A 20885-nucleotide genomic window follows, 5' to 3' on the forward strand; every position below is an offset into this window, starting at 1 on the left:
TTTTTGAAAAAACAGTAAGTAGCATGTGTCTACATTATTCTGTATTTTGCTTTTAGTTTAACATGTCTTGGAGATCTTGCTACATTAGTACATATACATCTTCCTCATTATTTTATACAGCTGCATGATACTGCCTTGTGTGGATATACCATGATTCATTTAACTAGTCCCCTGTTGATGGATACTTGAGTCGTTTCTAGTCTTTTGCCATTATAAGTAATACCACAGTAAATAACATCATACATATCATATTTTGTTGATTCTGAGGTGTATTTTTCCACATTTTAACATCTTTCAAGTTGAGGTATAACTTAAAATTTATGACTTGCCATCGTTTAATTGGCAGTTATATTTCATGTATATGTAGGTGCTTCTGTGGGAGAGATTCCCAGCAGAGGGATTCCCTAGGTCAAGGGAAAATGCATTTATAGTTCTGATAGACAAAATGCATTTTAATCTCATGTAGCCTTAAGCATTCGTCTTAAATGGCCATTTTTTTTCATTTTATCCTAAATTATACTGATCCATGAAGGGTGTCATGGAATACAGTCCTCCTTGATTTTTTTTCCTTTTTCATTATGTGGTACTCATTAATACTTATTGAGTATTTTCTGTGTGAGGCATTCTTAGGTAGTGTGCAATAATTTTAAAATGTGTAATATAAATGTGTCTGCCTATTTCCCCAGTGTTAATTTAGAAATGATAAAAAGTCTCTTTTTCACTATTTTAATGTTCATTATGAAGTCTTATTTCTGGTGGCAGGGCTCCAGGGTTATATGTTTTGGTGGAAGCTTATAGATTGAGGTGCCTTTAGAAAAATTTGTTACCTTCTCAAGTTTTTCTCTCTCCCCCATTCCCCTCAGATCAAAATGTGGAGAAAGAGATGAATTATCCCCGAAGAGAATTAAAGTGGAGGTATGATTATGTATTATATTTTCTTATGCTAATAATGTTTGCTTACTAGTTCAAACTGAAAAAAAAGAATGGTCCCATCAACTAGTGAGAAAATGTGAATTGTAGAATCTTAAAAATTATATAGAATTTGGTTGCTTTGAAGTATCTATAGTAATTTGAACTAAGATACTCAGAAAGTTCTTAGAAAGAAACAACAGTGATGAGCTTGATGTCCAGTCAGTTTATCAAAGGTTGATTTGTAAATAGTTGTTTCTTACAGATTTAAAACTCTTTACTGGTTAAACTATTCCTTTTATAATTTTATTTACATCATTAGTCATCGTATCAAATAGACTGAGAGGAGCTAAGGTTTAATTTCTTTATATTAAATATCTGAGAGAAGTGACAATTTAGTAGCTGCAAGTTATGGGGACTTTACTGTAATTAAAAGCCTCTTTTAGGGGATCATGGTTGAGGCAGTCCTTCTGATTTTAGACCTGCAAGTCGTAAGGTGAGTTGAGCAAGAAAAATGTGTTTTTCTTAGGGCTCTCAGAACTGGTTTCAGAATGACTGCTCCTTAATTTGGATTGAATACTTTTTTAAAGGCCAGTCTTGCAGCAGAGCAGAAATTTGAAGTCAGGAAACTCCTTCCTTCTTTTCTTGGGCGGGGGATGGAGGTCAGTACTCTTAGCCATTCATTATTTAATTTCAAGTTAAAGAAAACAAGCTATGTTTAACTACCCTAAATTTCCATGATCAAATTATTCTTACTAGTAATTTGTTAGTAGCATCTGTTTGTATGTAATAATCTTTCATTTATACCAAAGCCAGAGTTAATCTTCTAAAAACATAAATCCCTTTTCTTGCTTCAGTCTTTCCAGTGGCTTTCTACTGTGCCTAGAATAAAATCTACGCTTTTTCCTGAGACATCTAAGACCCTGCATGATCTGACTCTGGCTTGCATCTCTAACCTCATCTGCTACCACACTTCCCCATTCTTACTGTGTCCCACCCAGCTCCACTGACCGACTTTCTGTTCCCGGAACACGTCAAACTCATTTGTGCCTCAGCCCTCTCTGTTCCTCCTCTGTAGATCTTCACATGGCTTCAGCTTATAGCAGAGAGTTTCCTCTGACTTTCCTGCTTCCCTTTCTAAAGAGGCACTGTTACCCTAACATCACATTAAGGCTCTTTGTCCTGGCTTGTTTTGTTTTCATAGCACTTACCAGTTTCTGAAATTATTATATATTTATTTTTAATTTATTTTTGGTCTGCCCCATTAGATGACAATAGAGCTCTTATCTGTCTATCCACTACTTTTACTTAGCTTATAATAGTGCCTTGCACTTAATAGAACTTAATAAAATCTGTTAGGTGAAATGATGAATGGCCATGGGTAAACATCTTTGACTTCTGAAAGCTTTAGCCCCAAGCAGTGGTTCTCAAAGAAGAGAAAAATGTTGTCCAAAACGAGCACCTTTTTTAAAATTGTGCTTATATTTGTAATCTATCTCACTGTTAGCTCTGGAATAATGTTTAAGATGGGTTAGCCTCAGATACCACTCAAAAAATTTATTGAAATGACCTAAGGCCATTGAAAGAGCTAACTAGTGAAATAGTTTTCTCCTGTTGCATCTCAAGATAATGAGTAAGAGAGTATCCCTGTGGATTTAGCTGTTAGTGACTCTACCACTGAAAGGGAAATTGGATAAACAAAGAAACTGCTAAAAGGCATGTGCCATTGGAGGATTTAGAGGAAGGAAGGTACAAAACCTACCCAATGGCCAGGAAAGGTAGGCAGCTACTAGGTTAGAAATTACATCCACCTCTCTTTCTCACCATTGGCCCTCCATGTCATCATGACTCAAGCTGTTCTCACATTTAAGCCCTGGTTTGTCTAGCTTTAGAGGTCACTAGTGAACGTTGAAGTTTGAAATCATGAATCTCATGGACTCTTGGAGCTATAGTGTTTTCTTGTTAGACTGTGTTGATAAGTCTTTCTGACCCTCTCAATGGCCCTGATCTGAAATGTAAACAAATTGTTTCTTGTATCCAGTTACAGTGTTGTGAGTTTCTTTTTAGGAGCTCACAATGTTAGGTTATAGCATTAGATGTGACCCTTCTAGTCCTTTATATTCCACTAGAGATAATAGAATTATAGTTCTATATGATTAGTTTGTTACTTTACTAGACATCACAAAGCCATTTGAACAGTTGCGGATTTAGAATTAAGATAATCAGTGTTTCCTTTTTCTGTGAATAACAATTCTAACCCTTCCTAAATAGACAAGTGACTAATCAACCCCAGGTGTCTGTAAATGTTCTTATAGACACTAAACTCTTGATTTGGTTCCCAGAAATGAATAGTGACTTTAGCTTTGAATTTAGGACAGTAGTTTACTTTTGTTGGTTTGTTTTAATTTTGTCTTGTTTTTGCTTAGTTTTTTAAAAAGTTTGTGTTTTGCAGAGCATCAGTATCTGCAAAATGTGTGTGTTATACGTGTGTGTATACCTACACATGTATATAGTGTAATGTGTAATCCTTTGCAAAATACACAATATTGGCATAAATGCTGTCTAAATTCTCTTGTGGTATACTCTAAGTCTAATTCGAGATACTGGAGCTGTTCATTTGGTTGTGGAAGCTGATACTGAGGTAGTTAGTATTGGTCATATAGGGTTACTACTCCACTAAGAAGATTTTTCACCAAGCGTTAGTACTTTATTTATGTCTACCTTCTCTGTGTCCACTGAGGAGGAGGAGAATTTCTGGCATGAGGAGAGATTAGAGGAGGCTTTATTGAGGAGATACCATCTGAGCTGGGTTTTAAAAGAAGGGTAGGATTTCAGAAGGTAGGGATGTGAGGTGGAGGCTGGAGGGGAGTTGCAAAGAAAGACTAGCATGGGCAAAGACACAGAGGTAAGAAAATACTGTGTGTTTAGAGAACAATGAGACCAGTTTGTCCAGAATATGTGGCTGACACAAAGGACAGTCATAAGTAAAACTACAAAGATTTTAGAATTCTTTGAACATATTGTTTGTCTTATTTGATTATTTGTTTTGTGATTCTTAGCTTATTATTAAGAAAAAGTAATATAAAAATAAACTTAAGCTTAGCCCATTGTAAAGCAGTATAAGATTCCTAATTACTAGGCTCAAATTAATGAGTCCTTTTTTCTCTTCCTTTTCATCTTTATTTTTCCAAAATCCTTGACAGCAACCAATGAGCATACATGCCAAGTTGCTAAGTTTTTTCGATCTTAAAAAGATCATTTTTATACCTACACATGTATATAGTGTAATGTGTAATCCTTTGCAAAATACACAAAATTAAAAGGATCATTTTTAAGATCAGAGAACAAAAAGAAATGTAATGTCCAGTAGATGAAATAGAAATAACTCAAAATAGACGGGTAAAGGAAAGAGAAACGTTTTCTTGTATGCCGTTTTCAGTGCATGAGTATACACTAAAAAAAATTAGTGCTTTGTTCAAGCTCAGTAGTTGTTTACTTATTGCTAAATGATGTATTTTCCTGATGCTTGTGAAGGGTTGGGTGGAATGAAATTTTAAATCCTTGTCTTGTTTTTCTCCTCTTATTATATAGTAGGTTGTTCCTGCCCTAAGGATAGTTAACTATTTATTTGATTGTCATTGTTGTTGTTGTTGTTTAATATCAGGATATATGTTGTGAAGTACTCAGGATAATCTCTTGTCCTTGAATAGTGCGCCTTCCTACAGGGCATGTAAGACATTAAAAAACATAGAGATTTTGAACTTTATAGTTCCTAGAATATATGAGATAGTCACAGAGGAAAAAGCCTGCTAACTTCGGGAGGCCTTATTAGGGTAGCCTGTCATTTGGAATGCAGCCTCTAAGGAAAGCCTCTTTAGCCCTATATGTCAGTACGTGAGGTTTGGGAATATCCTACTGAGGCTAGATGAATAGCTTGTCCACCTGGAATACAACCTTCTGTGTGAATCTGCTTTCAGCTAAACTGCAAATGGATTACGTTTATTCTTTTCTTTTTGATCAGAGGCCTCAAATCCAGCTCTGGGTCAGTTGTAGAAGTAACTGTTTTTTGGGTTTTTTTTTGAAATAGCTGTTTTTATTGAATCTGTTGTATGCCTGTCCCTGCTAGGCATTTGAAATTATCACAGACCTTGTCTACTCTATATGGAGGCTTTATGATTTCCATTTACAGCCAAGGAGAGACTCAGAAAGGACTTGGTAACCTGCCCAACTTTGCACATTGCAGTGGCAGAGCCAGGGCTTCAAATCTAGGTCTGACTTCTAAACTTCAAAGCAATACCACTCTCCTGGGTGCTAATGAGCATTCACAAAGTATCTTAGGTGTGAAAAACACTATCCGGATTATACCTTTCCTCCTGCTAGTACGGTAAGAAGGGCAAAGTGTGCACAGGATTGGTAGTCTTTGAAGAAGGGGAAAGAATCACAGTTATTTTCTAATGCAAGGAAGTTTAACAGTTATACATTTTGAGTAGAAAATTTAACAATATAAGTGACAAAATGTATTTAAATATAAGATACCACCATTTGACATACTCATTTTTTACAATGAAGAAAAACAGTGTGTTGGGAAGATAAACAGTAAATCAAGAAAAATTAGTTTGATTTATTTATACTCTACCTGTGACAGAACATATTTAAGATGGCTTGACTACCAGTTAAAGGAGATGAAAAATCAAGAGCCAAAGTCCCTGGCTCTCTTGTTTTCCTCTCAGTTTTTTAAAAATTAGTTATAAGTGGATTCAGTTGATATCTTTTCTTTTTCATCAAGAACATCTCCTATGAACAAACCCTGTCATTGCCTCCAGTATAATAAGTATTAGAAGAGAGGAAGGATGTGTAAAACAACCAGTCTCAGCCCTGGCGATGGTAGCTGACTAAATGGACGGTTACTGTTCATATCTCATCTGTCAGTTTTCTTCGTTCACTGAAATTGCTGGAGACTAGGCAAAGAGATGAGAGGTGACAGCATTCTTCATCCTGTGTGGGCTGGGAGTGCAAAGCAATCAGAGATAACTGGATGAAAGAAATGAAGTTTGTTAATAGAGACCAGAAAGTCAGAGAATCAGGGCTTGAAAAAGAAGGACTTAGAGGAAACATCTGCTAGCAGTTCCAGTGGGTTGGGGGTGGCAGAGTGAGGAAGGGGGAGGGAAGAGGGTCAGAATACCCACCTACGCTGTTACTGAGCTTGTTGAAAAGAAAGCTGGTCTAATTTGATGTAGACTCTTCCCCTCTGGATCAGAAAAACAGAAGCATTACAGTCTGCTATTCATATAGAAAGTGTGAGTAGAGAAAGGGAAAATGCACGTGTGAGGCCGAGAACATCTGTTGGAACAAGTTGTTTTAAAGATAGCTAAGCAGTGGTTTTAAAGCAACTTGCTAGTATTTGGTGGAAAGGATGAGGAGGAATGGGGGTGGAGACCAATGCGATGAGAGTAATTAGGTCATGAACAGCATCCCACCCTATATCTTTTATTTTCTCAGTGCTTAGACTCAGAGTCTCGTAAGGGAACACTGTGATTAATGGCAGCAGCCAAGAATATGACAAGAAGATAAATTGCTCATAGCATGGTACAGCTGGTTCCTGGGAAAAAAGCTTCAGAGACATATAAAAAGAGTCCTGCAGCAAACATAATGTGAAAGAGACCATTTTCTTGGGAATGTTCTCACTTTTATTTCTAAGTCATATATTTTGGAGTACAAACCTACTTTATATGTCATGAAGTGATAGCTACTCAGTCCAGTAGTCTTTCCATCCACGATGAACTGTCAAAGATTGAGAGAAAATCAGAATGAGTAATGTACCCAGTTGCAGAGAGACTACTGATCTGTGTTATTTATTGTTATTTATTTCTTATTGCATGCTTGTATTTCTCTTTATTAATGATGGAGCAGTGTCCATTTTCTAAAAACTTTTGCATGTAGAGCTTGAAGTTCCCCCTTCCGGCTTTTCAATATTCTCATGGTTAATAATCCTGATAATTATGCCACCATATATTTGTATAGCAATGTATAATTTTTCAAGCTTTATTATTTGCATTACTTAACTTAATCCCCACAAATCTCCATTGGGCAGTTAAGCTATGTTTTAATCTCCGTTTAAAAACTGGGAACACTGGAAATAATGAGGTTAACTTTCTTGCCTGAGATTACACTTCTGGTTCCTAACATGAGAAGATTAGATCACTCCTTTCTCCTTCTGCAAACTCCATCAAAGATAGTATTGAGATATTCGAGCTCCTGGGGGTTCCGGCCTGGGCTCACTCCACTCAGGGCCTGATGGGCTGGAACTCTCCAATCTGGTTCTCCAACCCTGACCTTACCCCAGGTTCCACAGTCAGTGCATCTGCCTACCAGAGGTCTCACCAGCAGCAGATCAGACTCAGTATGTCCCCAACGAAATTCATCAACTTTCTGCTCTCTCCTCAAACCTCCTGGTCTTGAGTTTCTGATTCTAGTGAATGTTATCACCAAACTCCCAGTTGCCAAAGCCATAGCTCAGGAATTCATGTATTTCTCTGTTGCATCTGCCATTGTGTGGGACTAGGCCACTAGTCTCTGTCTTCACTACAGCCCTCTAACCACCATCCTGGACCCCCCTCCCCCAGTACATTATCCCCATCTCATTCTGATTGGGTTTTGTAATGCAGATCTGATTAGTCTTTTCCCTAGATCTTCAAGGACTTCTGTATGCATTTAGGATAAAATCTAAAATTCTTAACATGACTTACAAGGCCTCATAGAATTTGGCCCTGGGTTTCCAGCTTCTCAGACCACTCCCTCTTAGTGTATTCCCTGTGTTACCTATATTACTGTATTAAGTATTTTCCAGTTTCTCAAGGGTATCTTGTTCTTTTTGCCTCTAGGCCTTTATATAAAGCTGCTCTCTTTCCCTAGAGATCTCTTTTCTTTCAAGTCTCAGCCAAGACATCATGCCCTCTGGGAAGCCTTCCCTGACACAGTGACTCCCCTGTGCTCTGGATCTCTTTGTCCATTTCCCTTTCTACACTGTATTTGTCAGGAGGGCAGGAGTCATTGTATCCCCATCACTGAGTTCAGAGGATAGAACCTGTTAGGTAAACAAGATTGAGTGAATAAACAAGTGTTTCTAGATTTCCATTGTTTTTTCACTAAAATAGTTCCCCACCAATATAGTCAATATTCTCTTGGTGGTTTTAGTGTTAAATGCCTAGCTCATTCTCTAAGATAGCTATACTATGTAAATATTTCTAAAATTTATCTTATTCCCCCTGTATCACAGAAATATAGTAATATCACTTACAGCATGCTATTGTTTTACTTTGATTAAATCTGGTGGCTTTTTGGGTTAACTTAATAAGTATCAGTAACAAACATTTATTGGGTTAATTTCTGCATGCCAAGCATTATGCTGAGTGTTTTTCAAGAATTTTTTGCTTCTTTAAAATTGTTCTGAAGTTAGCTGGGTACTGTGGTTATCCCCATTTTTAAAAATTTTCTTAAAGAATTTTTTTAAATTTATTTAAAAAATTATTTTTTATACAGTTTTTAAAGGTTGCTTTCCATTTAGAGTTATTATAAAATATTGGCTGTATCCCCGTGTTTTACAATACATCCTTGAGTCTGTCTTACACTCAAGAGTTTGTACCTTTACTCCCCACCCCTATATTATGCCCCCACCAACTGGTAACCACTAGTTTGTTCTCTGTATCTATGAATCTGCTTCTTTTTTGTTATATTCACTAGTTTGTTATATTTTCTTAGATTCCACATATAAGTGATACACAGTATTTGTCTTTCTCTGTCTGACTTACTTAGCATAATGCTCTCCACATCCATCCATGTTGCTGCAAATGGCAAAATTTCATTCTTTTTTATGGCTGAGTAATATTCCATTGTATATATATACCACATCTTCTTTATCCATTCTTCTGTTGGTAGACACTTAGGTTGCTTCTATATCTTGGCAATTGTAAATAATGCTGCTATGAACATTGGGGTGCATGTATCCTTTCGAATATATAAGCAGGAGTGGAAGTGCTGGGTCATATGGTAGTTCTATACTACAAAGCTACAGTAATCAAAACAGTATGATATTGGCACAAAAATAGACACATAGATCAATGGAATAGGATAGAGAGCCCAGAAATAAACCCACACAGTTATGGCCAATTAATCTACGAGAAAGGAGGCAAGACTATACAGTGGAGAAAAGACAGTCTCTTCAGTAAGTGGTGCTGGGAAAACTGGACAACTACATGTAAAAGAATGAAATCAGAACATTCTCTAACACCATATACATCAATAAGCTCAAAATGGATTAAAGACCTAAATGTAAGACCGGATACTATAAAATTCCTAGAAGAAAACACAGGCAGAACACTCCTTGACATAAATCACAGCAATATTTTTTTGGATCTGTCTTCTAAAGTAAAGGAAATAAAAGAAATGCCTCTATGTACTGTTGTGAGTCTCATAAAGGTGGCAACTCAAGGGTTTTGTGATTTTAGCATAGGCTTTGAAGCTAATCTCTGTAGCTGTAAAATGAGGGAAACCCAGGGTTGTTTGTGTGAGGATTAAATGAGACAATATAAGTAAATTACAGAACATATTCAGGAACTGGTTCATTGTAGGCACCTGAAAAATGATAGCTGCTCTTATTGATGTTGTTTTCTAAATCTCCTACTAGCTTACCTCACTGAACTTTAGAACTTAAATTAAAGGAGAGTTTGTTAAAGATAAAGCTGGATTTTTAGGCCTAAGTAAATTCTTAGGAGAAAAATGGAATGACTAAGAAAAGTGCACTTTTCATTTAGATTTCAAGTGTATACACTTGTATAAAATTCATTCTAGCTCAGTTAATGATTATATTCTATACATTCCTCAAAGCCTGGGGTCCTTGGTCTTGTAGGGGCCTAGAAAGGTGGCTATTTTTAATAATTTTAGGAGGCTGATTGTATAACCCACCATGGAGCTACATAAGACTATTTCAAGATATTAAATTTATTTGTTCTTGATTCTAATTATTTTATTTCATGTCTTTGAATTTTAAAAAATGGGAAGTTAATTATTACTTAGGAAATGAATTTTGGTAGATGAAGTATTTGAAAACATGAGATTTGCAGTGGAGAAATACTTTTTTGAAAAGACCCCAGTGGGGAAAATCTTTGAACCAGTGTTTCATTTTTCAAATAAGGTACATATTTTGTTATTATTACAACATTTTCTGCTCTGTTATTATATAACAACTTCAGTTTTTCATTATTCACCCTTTGCTACAAATATACAGCTTTATCAAACAAGGAGAGAAATGTTTTGGAGGTTAATGACAATGTCTTTGAGGGTTCCTTGAGTAGTTTTCAGTAAAGTTAGTAAAACCACGCTATCATGATGTTTGTAGTTATAAATTTCATGTGGAGCACTAAACAGGCCAAAAAAAGACTTAATAAAATTAGTAAACGGATTTGCATATATATGTGTGTGTGTGTGTGTGTGTGTGTGTGTGTGTGTGTATGGTATAAAATGGAAATAATTTAAGTTGAAGTGTTGTGCAGGAGTACAGTGCCCCAAGTACACTCTACTTAATATAAGAATATACTTAGAATATACTTATGTTTAATATAAGAATATACTATTTAATATAAGAATACATATAAATAAGAATATATAAGAATACATACTGATACTCAGCAGTTATTGTATGCTAAAGGCAATATCTCATTTACTTTAGCTCACAACAACCCTAATAGATAGGTTCTCTTATCCTTATTATTCATATGAAGGAACTAAAGTTCAGAAAGGTTAAGTTACTCATCCAGTGTCATGTAGCTAGTAAGTGGTGGTGGAATCGGAACACAAGTGCAGGTCTTTCTAATTCCAAAGCCCTATCGCCTGTCCTTTGAACTGGTAAAGGAGAAATCACAAGTCAGCATGGAAGAATTCTGCAGAAATTCAGGTTGGGAATTTACTTTGGACTTTTACCACATTACATATAACAAAATAAATTCCAGATGGGATAGAGAGTTAAATTTAAAAAACAAAAGAAACAATAAAATAAAGCTTTAGAAAACTAGAGGGTAGATTTGAGTACTTCTCAAATCTCTAAAGGAGAATGTCTATTTGAATTGTATAGTAATAGAAGAAATCACAGAGTAAAATATAAGTATATACAACTATAGTATACAAAATTAAAAATTTTTTTGATTATCAAAACAAAAGTATAAATTGGCAACAATTAAGAAAACAACACCCAGTACTGGCAAGGAAAACTGTCATATATTGCTTATGATACAATAAAGGCCCTTGAGTAACATATGTAAAGGACATAAAAATGTTCATCCCTTTGCACTAATTCTACTTCTGGGAACCTATTGTATTAGATCATCTAAACTATGGAAAATGCTGTCTCCATGAAAATATTTTTGCAGTGTTTTTCATAAAACCAAAAATAAGGCAAATAATCTAAATGCCCAATATGAAGATAGTGATTAAATTGTCAAACCACCAGATGAAATGTTATATAATCATTATTATCAATGATCATAAAATCTGTGTTCCAGTGTAAAACACTGTGGATGTATAAACTTTTTAATCTTTTTCATTTATGTTTTTATTGAGGTTACAACTGTAGAAATAAGGTAATTGTACCTTGAGAGACTGAAATGAAGTATTGTGCATTAAAATCTTAATCATGATTATTCAGGTAATAGGATTACGGTGGATTTCTTTACTTCATTTTCTGAGTTTTTGATAATATGGTTATTTTAAAGTAAAAAGGACATATTCTTTGACCCACAGGATGGGTTTACAGATTTCCAGGACTCCGTGCAGACACTCTTCCAGCAGGCTAAAGCTAAGAGTGAGGAACTCGCTGCTCTTAGTTCACAGGTAACGTCAACCACCAGTTACTATTTCATAACAGCATCTGTAGGTTAAAAAACAAATGGCTGCTTCGACTAGCTTCAGTTTTAAATTCAGTTTCATCCAAAGACTGAATTTATTTCTGGTTGTTTTTACAATGTCATCTGATCCACAGCTGTATCAGTAAGATAGCAGTATCAACTAGGTTTAGTTTGCTTTGTGAGCAGAACCCGACATCTGCTACTTATTTATTCTTTGAAGTTTTGTAGGAATTAATACAGATTCTCTACTTAAGAAAGAAGCAACTTGATACCAGGAAAACAGCCATGTTGATTATGTGTGTAATACAACTCTGAGATAAAATAGTTCTAGTTCTCAATAAAATATTAATAGTCAACATTGTAGCTATTGTTGAATCATTTCAATTCATGTATAATGAAAAATTAATATGTAACTTCAGGTGCTTTTGCTGCTAAGTTATTTAATCGTGTACACAGAAATTAACATTTTAAAAAGTCATTTTTGCCTTTTAGAAAGTACGGTAAGTTTTATTCCTGTTGATCTTCTCACTAGTGACTGCTTTTGGTCAGATTTAGTAGTGCCAAGTTTTGTGTTTTCATGTTAAGAGGATGAAAAATACATTTCCCCCTCAGAAATCTTATTGAAATTTTATTAATTAATTAGTAACAAATTTAAATGAATTGAAGTTATGGTTCCTTTTGATCTCATTTATTTATTTATTTTTAACATCTTTATTGGAGTATAATTGCTTTACAATGGTGTGTTAGTTTCTGCTGTGTAACAAAGTGAATCAGCTATACGTATACATACATCCCCATATCCCCTCCCTCTTGCGTCTCCCTCCCACCCTCCCTATCCCACCCCTCTAGGTGGTCACAAAGCACCAAGCTGACCTCCCTGTGCTATGTGGCTGCTTCCCACTAGCTATTTTACATTTGGTAGTGTGTATATGCCCATGCCACTCTCTCACTTCGTCCCAGCTTACCCTTCCCCCTCCCCGTGTCCTCAAGTCCATTCTCTACGTCTGCATCTTTATTCCTGTCCTGCCCCTAGGTTCTTCAGACCCTTTTTTTTTTTTTAGATTCTGTATATATGTGTTAGCATACGGTATTTGTTTTTCTCTTTCTGACTTACTTCACTCTGTATGACAGACTCTAGGTCCATCCACCTCACTACAAATAACTCAGTTTCATTTCTTTTTATGGCTGAGTAATATTCCATTGTATATATGTGCCATATCTTCTTTATCCATTCGTTTATTTGATTCAGAATAATAGTATAAGCTTTTATCCTATTCTATGAGTTAATATATTTCACCTATTGATTTTTACTACTGTGAATCAGGATTGTTTGTAACATATATATAGTTTTATATAGTAGATGCCTTGTATTGCTCTTCTATATAGCATGGCAGTGATTCCTATCTGTGTATTTTGACTATTACCTCCTTGGAAGAATATCACTGCTTTGACTATCATAGGTATTATCACACATAGGTAATTTAGAGCAGTGCATAGAGAAGGGACTTAGAGAACACATGCAGAGATAAATTTATATGTCAGCCAACTAATTGTGTACTTTAAAACATGTCTTTTTATGATGGGTTGGAAAATACTTCAGTTTCATTCCACGATGAAGGTGAAGATCCTCGTCGGCACGGATATTTTTCTGCATAATTTGCATTGCTTAATTTTAGAGGGAGGTGTGTTTGTCTTGTTCTTCTAGACAGCTGTTTTACACCTTTTCTCCCCCAAATATACTGTCATCATATCAGAGTTTGTGTACTGGCAGATCCTAAAATAAAAATGCCAAGACTTTGCCCTGTGTTTTAGAAGCAGTTTATAACAGATGTTGCTGTTGCTCTGAGGTTCCTTTTTAAAAAAATCTTTAAAAGGACTCGGTATCTTAGAAAACAAAGCTAAGGTTATTTTGCTTTTGAGCTAGAATGGAATTCTCTTTATAGGATTGAGCAGAAAGCTTTTTTCCTTTTGTACAAAATCTAACATTCTGTGTTTTAACATGATGATATAGACATCAGTGCATATTTATGGAACGTGTATACCACATGAAGTATGAACTAATTTTAATGACTACTAAATATATTTGCTGCAGTCTGAAATTGGCATCTTTAAACCATTAAAAAATCTAGAATGTTTTAGTTACTTTATTTTCACTTTACTTACTAGCAGCCTGAAAAGGTGATGGCAAAGCAGATGGAGTTCCTTTGCACCCAAGCTGGCTATGACAGACTGCAGCATGCTGAAAGAAGACTGTGTGCAGGACTTTACAGGCAAAGCTCAGAAGAGCACAGCCCTAATGGCTTGACTTCTGATAATGCTGATGGACAAGGTACATCTTTCGAGTGACCCACACCTTTAGAGCCAGCTACTCTGTGTACTTCAAAGGGAAACAAAAAATTGCTGATTTTTTAAACTTGATATTTTATGGAGATTATTTTATAGGTTCTCTATCAAAATTAATTTTTAAATTGTCCCTTTTTCTAAAAAGGAAAGAATTCTTCCTGCAAATATAACTTGTAGAGTTTTTTTTTTAACCTTATTATCCCTAAACAATAGCTGGCACGTGTGATTGACATGTATTTTGTAGAGGGTGGATGGGAATGGGAGATGTAAACAGTACAGATCATTTTTCCTGAAGAAATGGATTCCATGGGAGATGTTTATCATTTTTTAAAAGATTAAAACTTTGGATTTTTTTAGACTTCATAAACAGATTTGTCTGAAATTTATAACATTTGGTTCCTAAGAGAATGTGGTGACTGCTTCTAAAGTACTATGACAGAGTACAGAGATTTGAAGAGACAGTATAAGAATGGAGAGACTTGTAGAAATTTTGTCTTCTTTCAGGCTTCACATTGGCCTGTAGTCCCTAGGAAAATATTTTGTGTGGTGTATACTTTGGAAATTGTTCTCTTAAACTCAGGTGTAGAAAGTTTTGATTCATGAGCATTTTTACCATTTTAAAAATTATTTCATTTTTTTTGTATCCACATGTGAAGAAAATCCCAAGTCATTGTCATTCACTCATTCAACAGATATTTTTTTAGTATCTCCTATGTGCCAGGCACACTTCTAGGCACTGAAAATGCAGCAGTGAATAAGATAAAGTCCCTGCTCCCTTGGAGCTTGCACTTGAGTGGAGGGAGATGTATAGCATATAGGTATAGAAATAGATCCTCTAGTTTCAAATAGTGATAGTGTTTGAAGAAAAACAATTTTGTAGGACTTTTTTTTTAATGTATTATACTTTTTTCAGAGAGTGGTTACTGTAGTCAAAAAAATAAGATTTCTTTCTAAGTAAGAATACCATCTTAACCAGCATTCTTCAACTATAGAGTAAAACATTACACATCAGCAGATCAGAGTACTGGCAAAGAATGTTCTTCCTTTTTAAAATAGTACAGAAACTTTTTAGTGGAAGTCTTGTTTAACTTCTCCAGTCATCCTTGACAGTTAAGACTGGAGTTAAGGGACTTCCCTGGTGGCGCAGTGGTTAAGAATCAGCCTGCCAGTGCAGGGGACCACGGGTTCGAGCCCTGGTCTGGGGAGATCCCACATGCCGTGGAGCAACTAAGCCCATGCGCCACAGCTGCTAAGCCTGTGCTCTAGAGCCTGTGAGCCACAACTACTGAGGCACTTGCGCCTGGAGCCGGTGCTCTGCAACAAGAAAAGCCACCACGAGAAGCCCGCGCACTGCAATGAAGAGTAGCCCCCCGCTCGCCGCAACCAGAGAAAGCCTGTGCGCAGCAATGAAGACCCAACACAGTCAAAAATAAATTAATTAATTAGTTAATTTTTTTAAAAAAAAGACTGGAGTTAAGATGCAAAGGCATTAATGAAAGATTTGATGCCTCTAATTTGTGACCCCAGGATAATCCAGTGTAGGGCAACAATTTCCTAAGTATGATGGATTTAGGTTTATGATAGAGTATGATTTGGCATATGAAACCTTTTTTACCATATCTGTTCTAATTACATTTTTTCGTGGATTTGCCATAGGTTTTGTTGTTGTTGTTGTTCTAGTAATGGGCAATTGGCTTGAAGCCATCTCTGTCTCTGTAGTATTTGTTGTTATGTGGTTAATGACCTGCCTTGGTAAAATGGTTGCACTAGTAAGAAAATGCCCTACAGAGGTGATGCATTATCTGCCAGAGTTGGAGTGCATACTGGAAATCTCAGTCTTTTGTTTAGTTTGTGATTAGCTCTTCAAAATGTCCTGGCAGAATGGTAAATCTTGAGACTAGTATGAGTTGCCATTTTCCTCCTAAACTATTATTTTAGATATTTCTCCAGCTATTTAAATTCTTCAGTGCCTGTTGACTTTCCTTACTTATTTCCTAAGGAGTGTTCAGACGATTTGTGAAAACTTATTTTTAAGAAAAACCATGATGTGTCTTTAATTACTCATACTGCTTTTTTTTCTTTTCATTAGGCGAAAGACCTTTGAACCTCCGAATGCCTAATTTACAGAACAGACAACTCCATCATTTTGTGGTGGATGGGGAGCTGAGTAGACATTACTCCAGTGAGGCGAAGTCCCACTCATCAGGTGAGAATGTGGGATGTGATTAGAGGGAGTAATATTTGAATAAAACATCTTTCTATTCTAATCTCCTAACTTCCACTGTCCCCCTCCTTAAAAAAGGGTCATTACTAATAATGTTACTAGTCCGTTTTCTCCCCTTGGAAATAGTAGATTGCCATATTAATAGCCAGTCTTTTTGAGAACATGATATTCCAAAGGACTGACAGGGAAAAGCTCTTGAAGATTGAGATCATTTTGATTAGCTATTGCATGAATGGTGACTTTATACACAATTCTGAACCAGATAATAAATGGCTGGTTTCAGGTATGTAATTCCCTTTTCCAGCCTTTCATAATATGAAATTGGTGGACTGTATGTTTGCTGTCCTGCTAAGAAAACCTTGTGTACCAAAATCTAAACTTTTCATGCAGCTGCATTTGAGGGATGATATTTGTATTTCAGAAGTAAACTGAACTCCGTAAAAGGACAAACTGTTCCTTATTATAGTTTGGTGTTTTCATGTTTTTATCCAAGTAAAGTGAGTTATACAGACTTAAAGTATTAGACACCAACACCATTTGAAAGAATCTGGTATCATCCAATCTTTGAGTTAAAGTAACTTTAGGAGTTACTTGAAGTCAGTTGTTTCATCTGTAAAATAGAAATAATTTCTGCCTCATAGAATAGTTATGAGGATTAAACAAGATAGCCTATATGAATTGCCTGGCTGATAGGAACTCAGTAAATGATAGCTACTATTTTTATTCCTTTTCTTATGCTGAATTTCTGTATAGAGAGGGAAATTCATAAAGTGAACTGCCTAATTTCAGATAAGCTATTAATGTTGGTTACTTTTCTAGAATCCTTTTTAAAGTGTGTGGGTGTGTGTGTGTGTATCCCCCAGTATTAGTACTTCATGTAAATATTACATTTTATTGTCATTCTATAGTATTTGTTTGAGGTTGAAATAATTATTCATGTAACTTGGCGGAATGAGTCCTTAAGAAAATAGAATCTTCATTCTTTTATCCCTGTTTCTCCCACCTTAAGGTTTCATGGCTAGAGAAACTTTTAAAAATAGTTCATGTTTAAACATGGAAGTTTTCTTTCTGCCTCATGTCTTCATTGATAGTAAATATTTTAGACAGTAACTTTGTTGTATACGAGTGACCAGTTTTATTTTATATATTTTATGTATCACTTTGGACCAAGCATTAAATAAAAATCAGTAGGTTCTATATGCTGTGTGCTTTACATACATTTTATGATTTAAGTCTCATATCACCCTGTATAGATACTATCCCCATTTTATAGATGGAGACACTAAGGCTTAGAGCGGTGTGTAACTTGCCCAGAGATGTATACAGCTAGTAATTGGCAGAAATGGAATATAAATCCAGAATCCAATCTCTTAACCTCAACTCTGTAAACATAAAAATTTTATATGGAATTGCAGAGTCATGAATAGTTGATACTGCTTGCTTTGGAGTTTGGGGGTTTGTTTATAAGTTTGTTTGAGTTTGTTTTTTTGTGACCATTGATTTAAAGTATCAATACATTTTGTGTTCCTCTTTTTATTCAGAGAGCCTGGGGATTTTAAAAGACTACCCTCACTCAGCTTTTACTTTAGAAAAGAAAGTCATCAAAACAGAGCCTGAAGATTCAAGATAGCTATGATTCTCCCACTGTTCTCTGGAAATGGCATCAGATTTAAGGATAATGCTCCATCATAGAAATAAGCCTTAATAACCAATGTTGCCTCATTCAGCACAAACAGATTTCATAGCCAAAGCATAAGGACTGATCCAGTAATCTGTGGAAACCAGGAAGACAAAACTACAGCCACAAAAGAAAATTAAGAGAATGTTACAATCTGTAACAGAAATACTGATCCACATTCCTCTGTAAGTCATTTTATGTGGAAAGGCTTACAAATTAATATTGTAAGCATTAATTATTTAAGAATGTACAATGTATTTGTATAATTTATAGAAGTAAAATCTAGATGTTGAGACCTGTTTGGGCCAATAGGTGTGGATACAGTTTATCTTACTTGAAATTTCATTGTCTACTTTGTGTGTTTTGCGTAAATATTATTGTATGTCAGAGTTTAGAATCTTTGCAGTCATAAAAAAGAAAGTTTAAGTGATGTAGTTATTGGCAAAGTTGCAATGACTTTGGAAAAATGGAAAGCAAATACTCAATTTAAGTCAGGAAAATGTTGTAGATTTAATATCTGATAAAACTGATATTGTTTAATAGGAAATGTGTCATTTCTTAGTAGTCAAATGCCATTTTTACTGGCTTAATTAGGCACATAGTTAATAAATACTGGAGTAAGGTCAAAAAAGTGAGCAATAGAGTAGAAAAACCTCTCTTACCTAGTTGACCCAGGTTGCATTTTATAATAGCTACTTAAGGTATAACAAAAATAGGAAGCTATTAGTTGGACAGAGAACTAGAAACAAGTGGACAGATGTGTAAAAGCCTTGACTTAAAATTATTATTTCAGAATGTGTTATATAGATTAAGACATAGTAAGTTAACCCTAAATGTGATAAGGATGGTGACTGTTAACAAAGGCTATAATATATAGTAGAGTAAGTACTGTTTTATATCCAGAAATTCTCTACACACCAGAGTCAGAGAAGCTAGATGGCTCTCCCTGGGGAATGTCTTCCCATGCAGACCATCACAAGTTTAGACAATCAGTGCATCCACATTTGCAGGCATATCTCTATGGAAGTTTAGTTGACACATATTATTTATTTTACAATTTCATTTTCGTATACTTTTCAGATTTATGAATGCAGTTTTTTCTTAAAACTCATTTTAACTTGAAAATCTGTTTTAATTCTCCCTATTTAATTAATGGGTTGTATGCCTATATATGAAGGTGTGCTTAAATGTTAATAACATACTTGCATACTTACTAGAATTTCACATTGGAATCCATAGTGAAAAACAAATACTACTTCTACCAATTTACATTTTTTTCTGTTGGTTTAAGAGATGATGTTTGACAGCTTTACCTACTTCCTCCAGATTCATCTAAACCCAGATATTGCTGAGAAGAGTGTATTGACTTGGAATATGTGTTTTTTGTGTTGTTTTCGGTTCTGCTCTAGGTCATAACTATGAAAAAATATTAAGTTATAATCTGTTATACTAAAATTCATCGGCCAAATGTTAGATGAAATGTCTGCACTGTAGTCTCTGATCACTGTCACATATATAATTCCTTTTTCATTTTGATTTGTAGAATAGCTTTACAGTAGAAACACCAGTAAACAACTTTTATACTATTAAAAGGCTTTTTTCCCTTCCTAAATGTTTTAATTGTACCATAGTGTTTTGCCCACTGAAGAAGCTTTTTATGGACCTTGCAACTTTGTTGCTAGCTTGAGGTTGATTATTGTGATTGTATTGTTCACTGTGCGTAGAAATAGTATGAATACGATTTACATAGATTGTTCAGTTTTTAATATTAGCCATAGAACTGGTTAGTATCTCAGTAGTTTCATGAAACGTTTCCTGTATTCTAATCTATTTTGAGAAATTCTGTGGGTTTTTTTAAAATTGTGTCTATGGTTCAAGTTTGTAGATTTTAATAAGCAAAAATTTTTAAAGATGTGGTAATCTTCCAACTAATATTTATCTGTCTTTCATGACCGCACAAACTGCATCTTTAAATCCATAAATAAGTTTCCTTAAGTATCATACTTTTCTGGTCTTTCATGCTTAGTGATAAGGGGGAAGCACAAGAAAAATTTCAGTAGAATACAGTTTTTATTTTGTAAACACTAATGTATTAAACTTGCTATACATTGAAGCAAATAATATATATTTTTATTTGAATTGTATATATGAATTGGATGTTATAACTAGTTGATTGTTTTCATTGTGTTAGAGGTATTTTCACTGAACAAGGTCAATTGGTTACCTCAGTATTACAACCAATATAGTCCAAGGGACCATTTCTCCCCAAGTCTGTTTTGTACTTTATTACGTGAAGTCTGCGTTTCTGTGACTATTAAAGCTGTTGGTGAGATGGGATGAGTGCAGTTGCTTCCTGTGGCAATAAAGACTTTGTGTGCCCCACGTATCTCTGTTTATAGAGCTTTCTGCATAGCACTCCTCACAGTACTATTAGCCTACCTGTCTCCCCTCTCTCATTTGGTGTGGGCTTGAGTGTTAGGGGCCAGGGGCTTATACCTTAAGACTAAATATTATTGTCAGCTACCTTCATTTTTATAAAGTTATTTGGCAGACAGGTACTCTGGTCTGTCAGAGAGAGAATTTGGTTTATTTTGTTCTCACTTAAGAGAATGTTACAAAGACATTTTGAAAACTACCCACCATGTCTAACCAACTAAATTAATAAATAAAAGGGGGAACATTAGGATTTAACATTCATGATATACTAATATTTGCAAAGTGTTAATGTGATTTGGTCTCAGTATTAAGGGCTAATTATATGAAATTCAACTAACCTGTGGTAGAGAATTAGCAGAAGCTTTGCAACAAAATTGTAATTGATGAGTTTGGTAGATTA

The 20885-nt window shown here is 35.1% G+C and overlaps 1 protein-coding gene across 2 annotated transcripts in view; it reads left to right on the forward strand.

The window, feature by feature from the left end:
• The window catches only part of NAB1 (NGFI-A binding protein 1), a 43674-nt gene extending 23192 nt beyond the window's left edge, over positions 1-20482 (forward strand). Inside the window, exons 4-8 of one of the 2 annotated variants that reach the window (XM_036858931.1) lie at positions 864-915; positions 11701-11790; positions 13974-14133; positions 16237-16353; positions 17913-20482. In XM_036858931.1, the coding sequence (XP_036714826.1) occupies positions 864-915; positions 11701-11790; positions 13974-14133; positions 16237-16353; positions 17913-18001 (508 nt within the window). In that variant the 3' untranslated portion in view covers positions 18002-20482. Of the gene's footprint in view, positions 1-863; positions 916-11700; positions 11791-13970; positions 14134-16236; positions 16354-17912 lie in introns of both variants that reach the window. The other variant, XM_036858929.1, reaches the window with a different exon arrangement.
• Positions 20483-20885: the final 403 nt, after the last annotated feature.

This window comes from Balaenoptera musculus, chromosome 7 (genome assembly GCF_009873245.2).
Source record: "Balaenoptera musculus isolate JJ_BM4_2016_0621 chromosome 7, mBalMus1.pri.v3, whole genome shotgun sequence".
NCBI classification, from domain to species: Eukaryota; Metazoa; Chordata; class Mammalia; order Artiodactyla; family Balaenopteridae; genus Balaenoptera; species Balaenoptera musculus.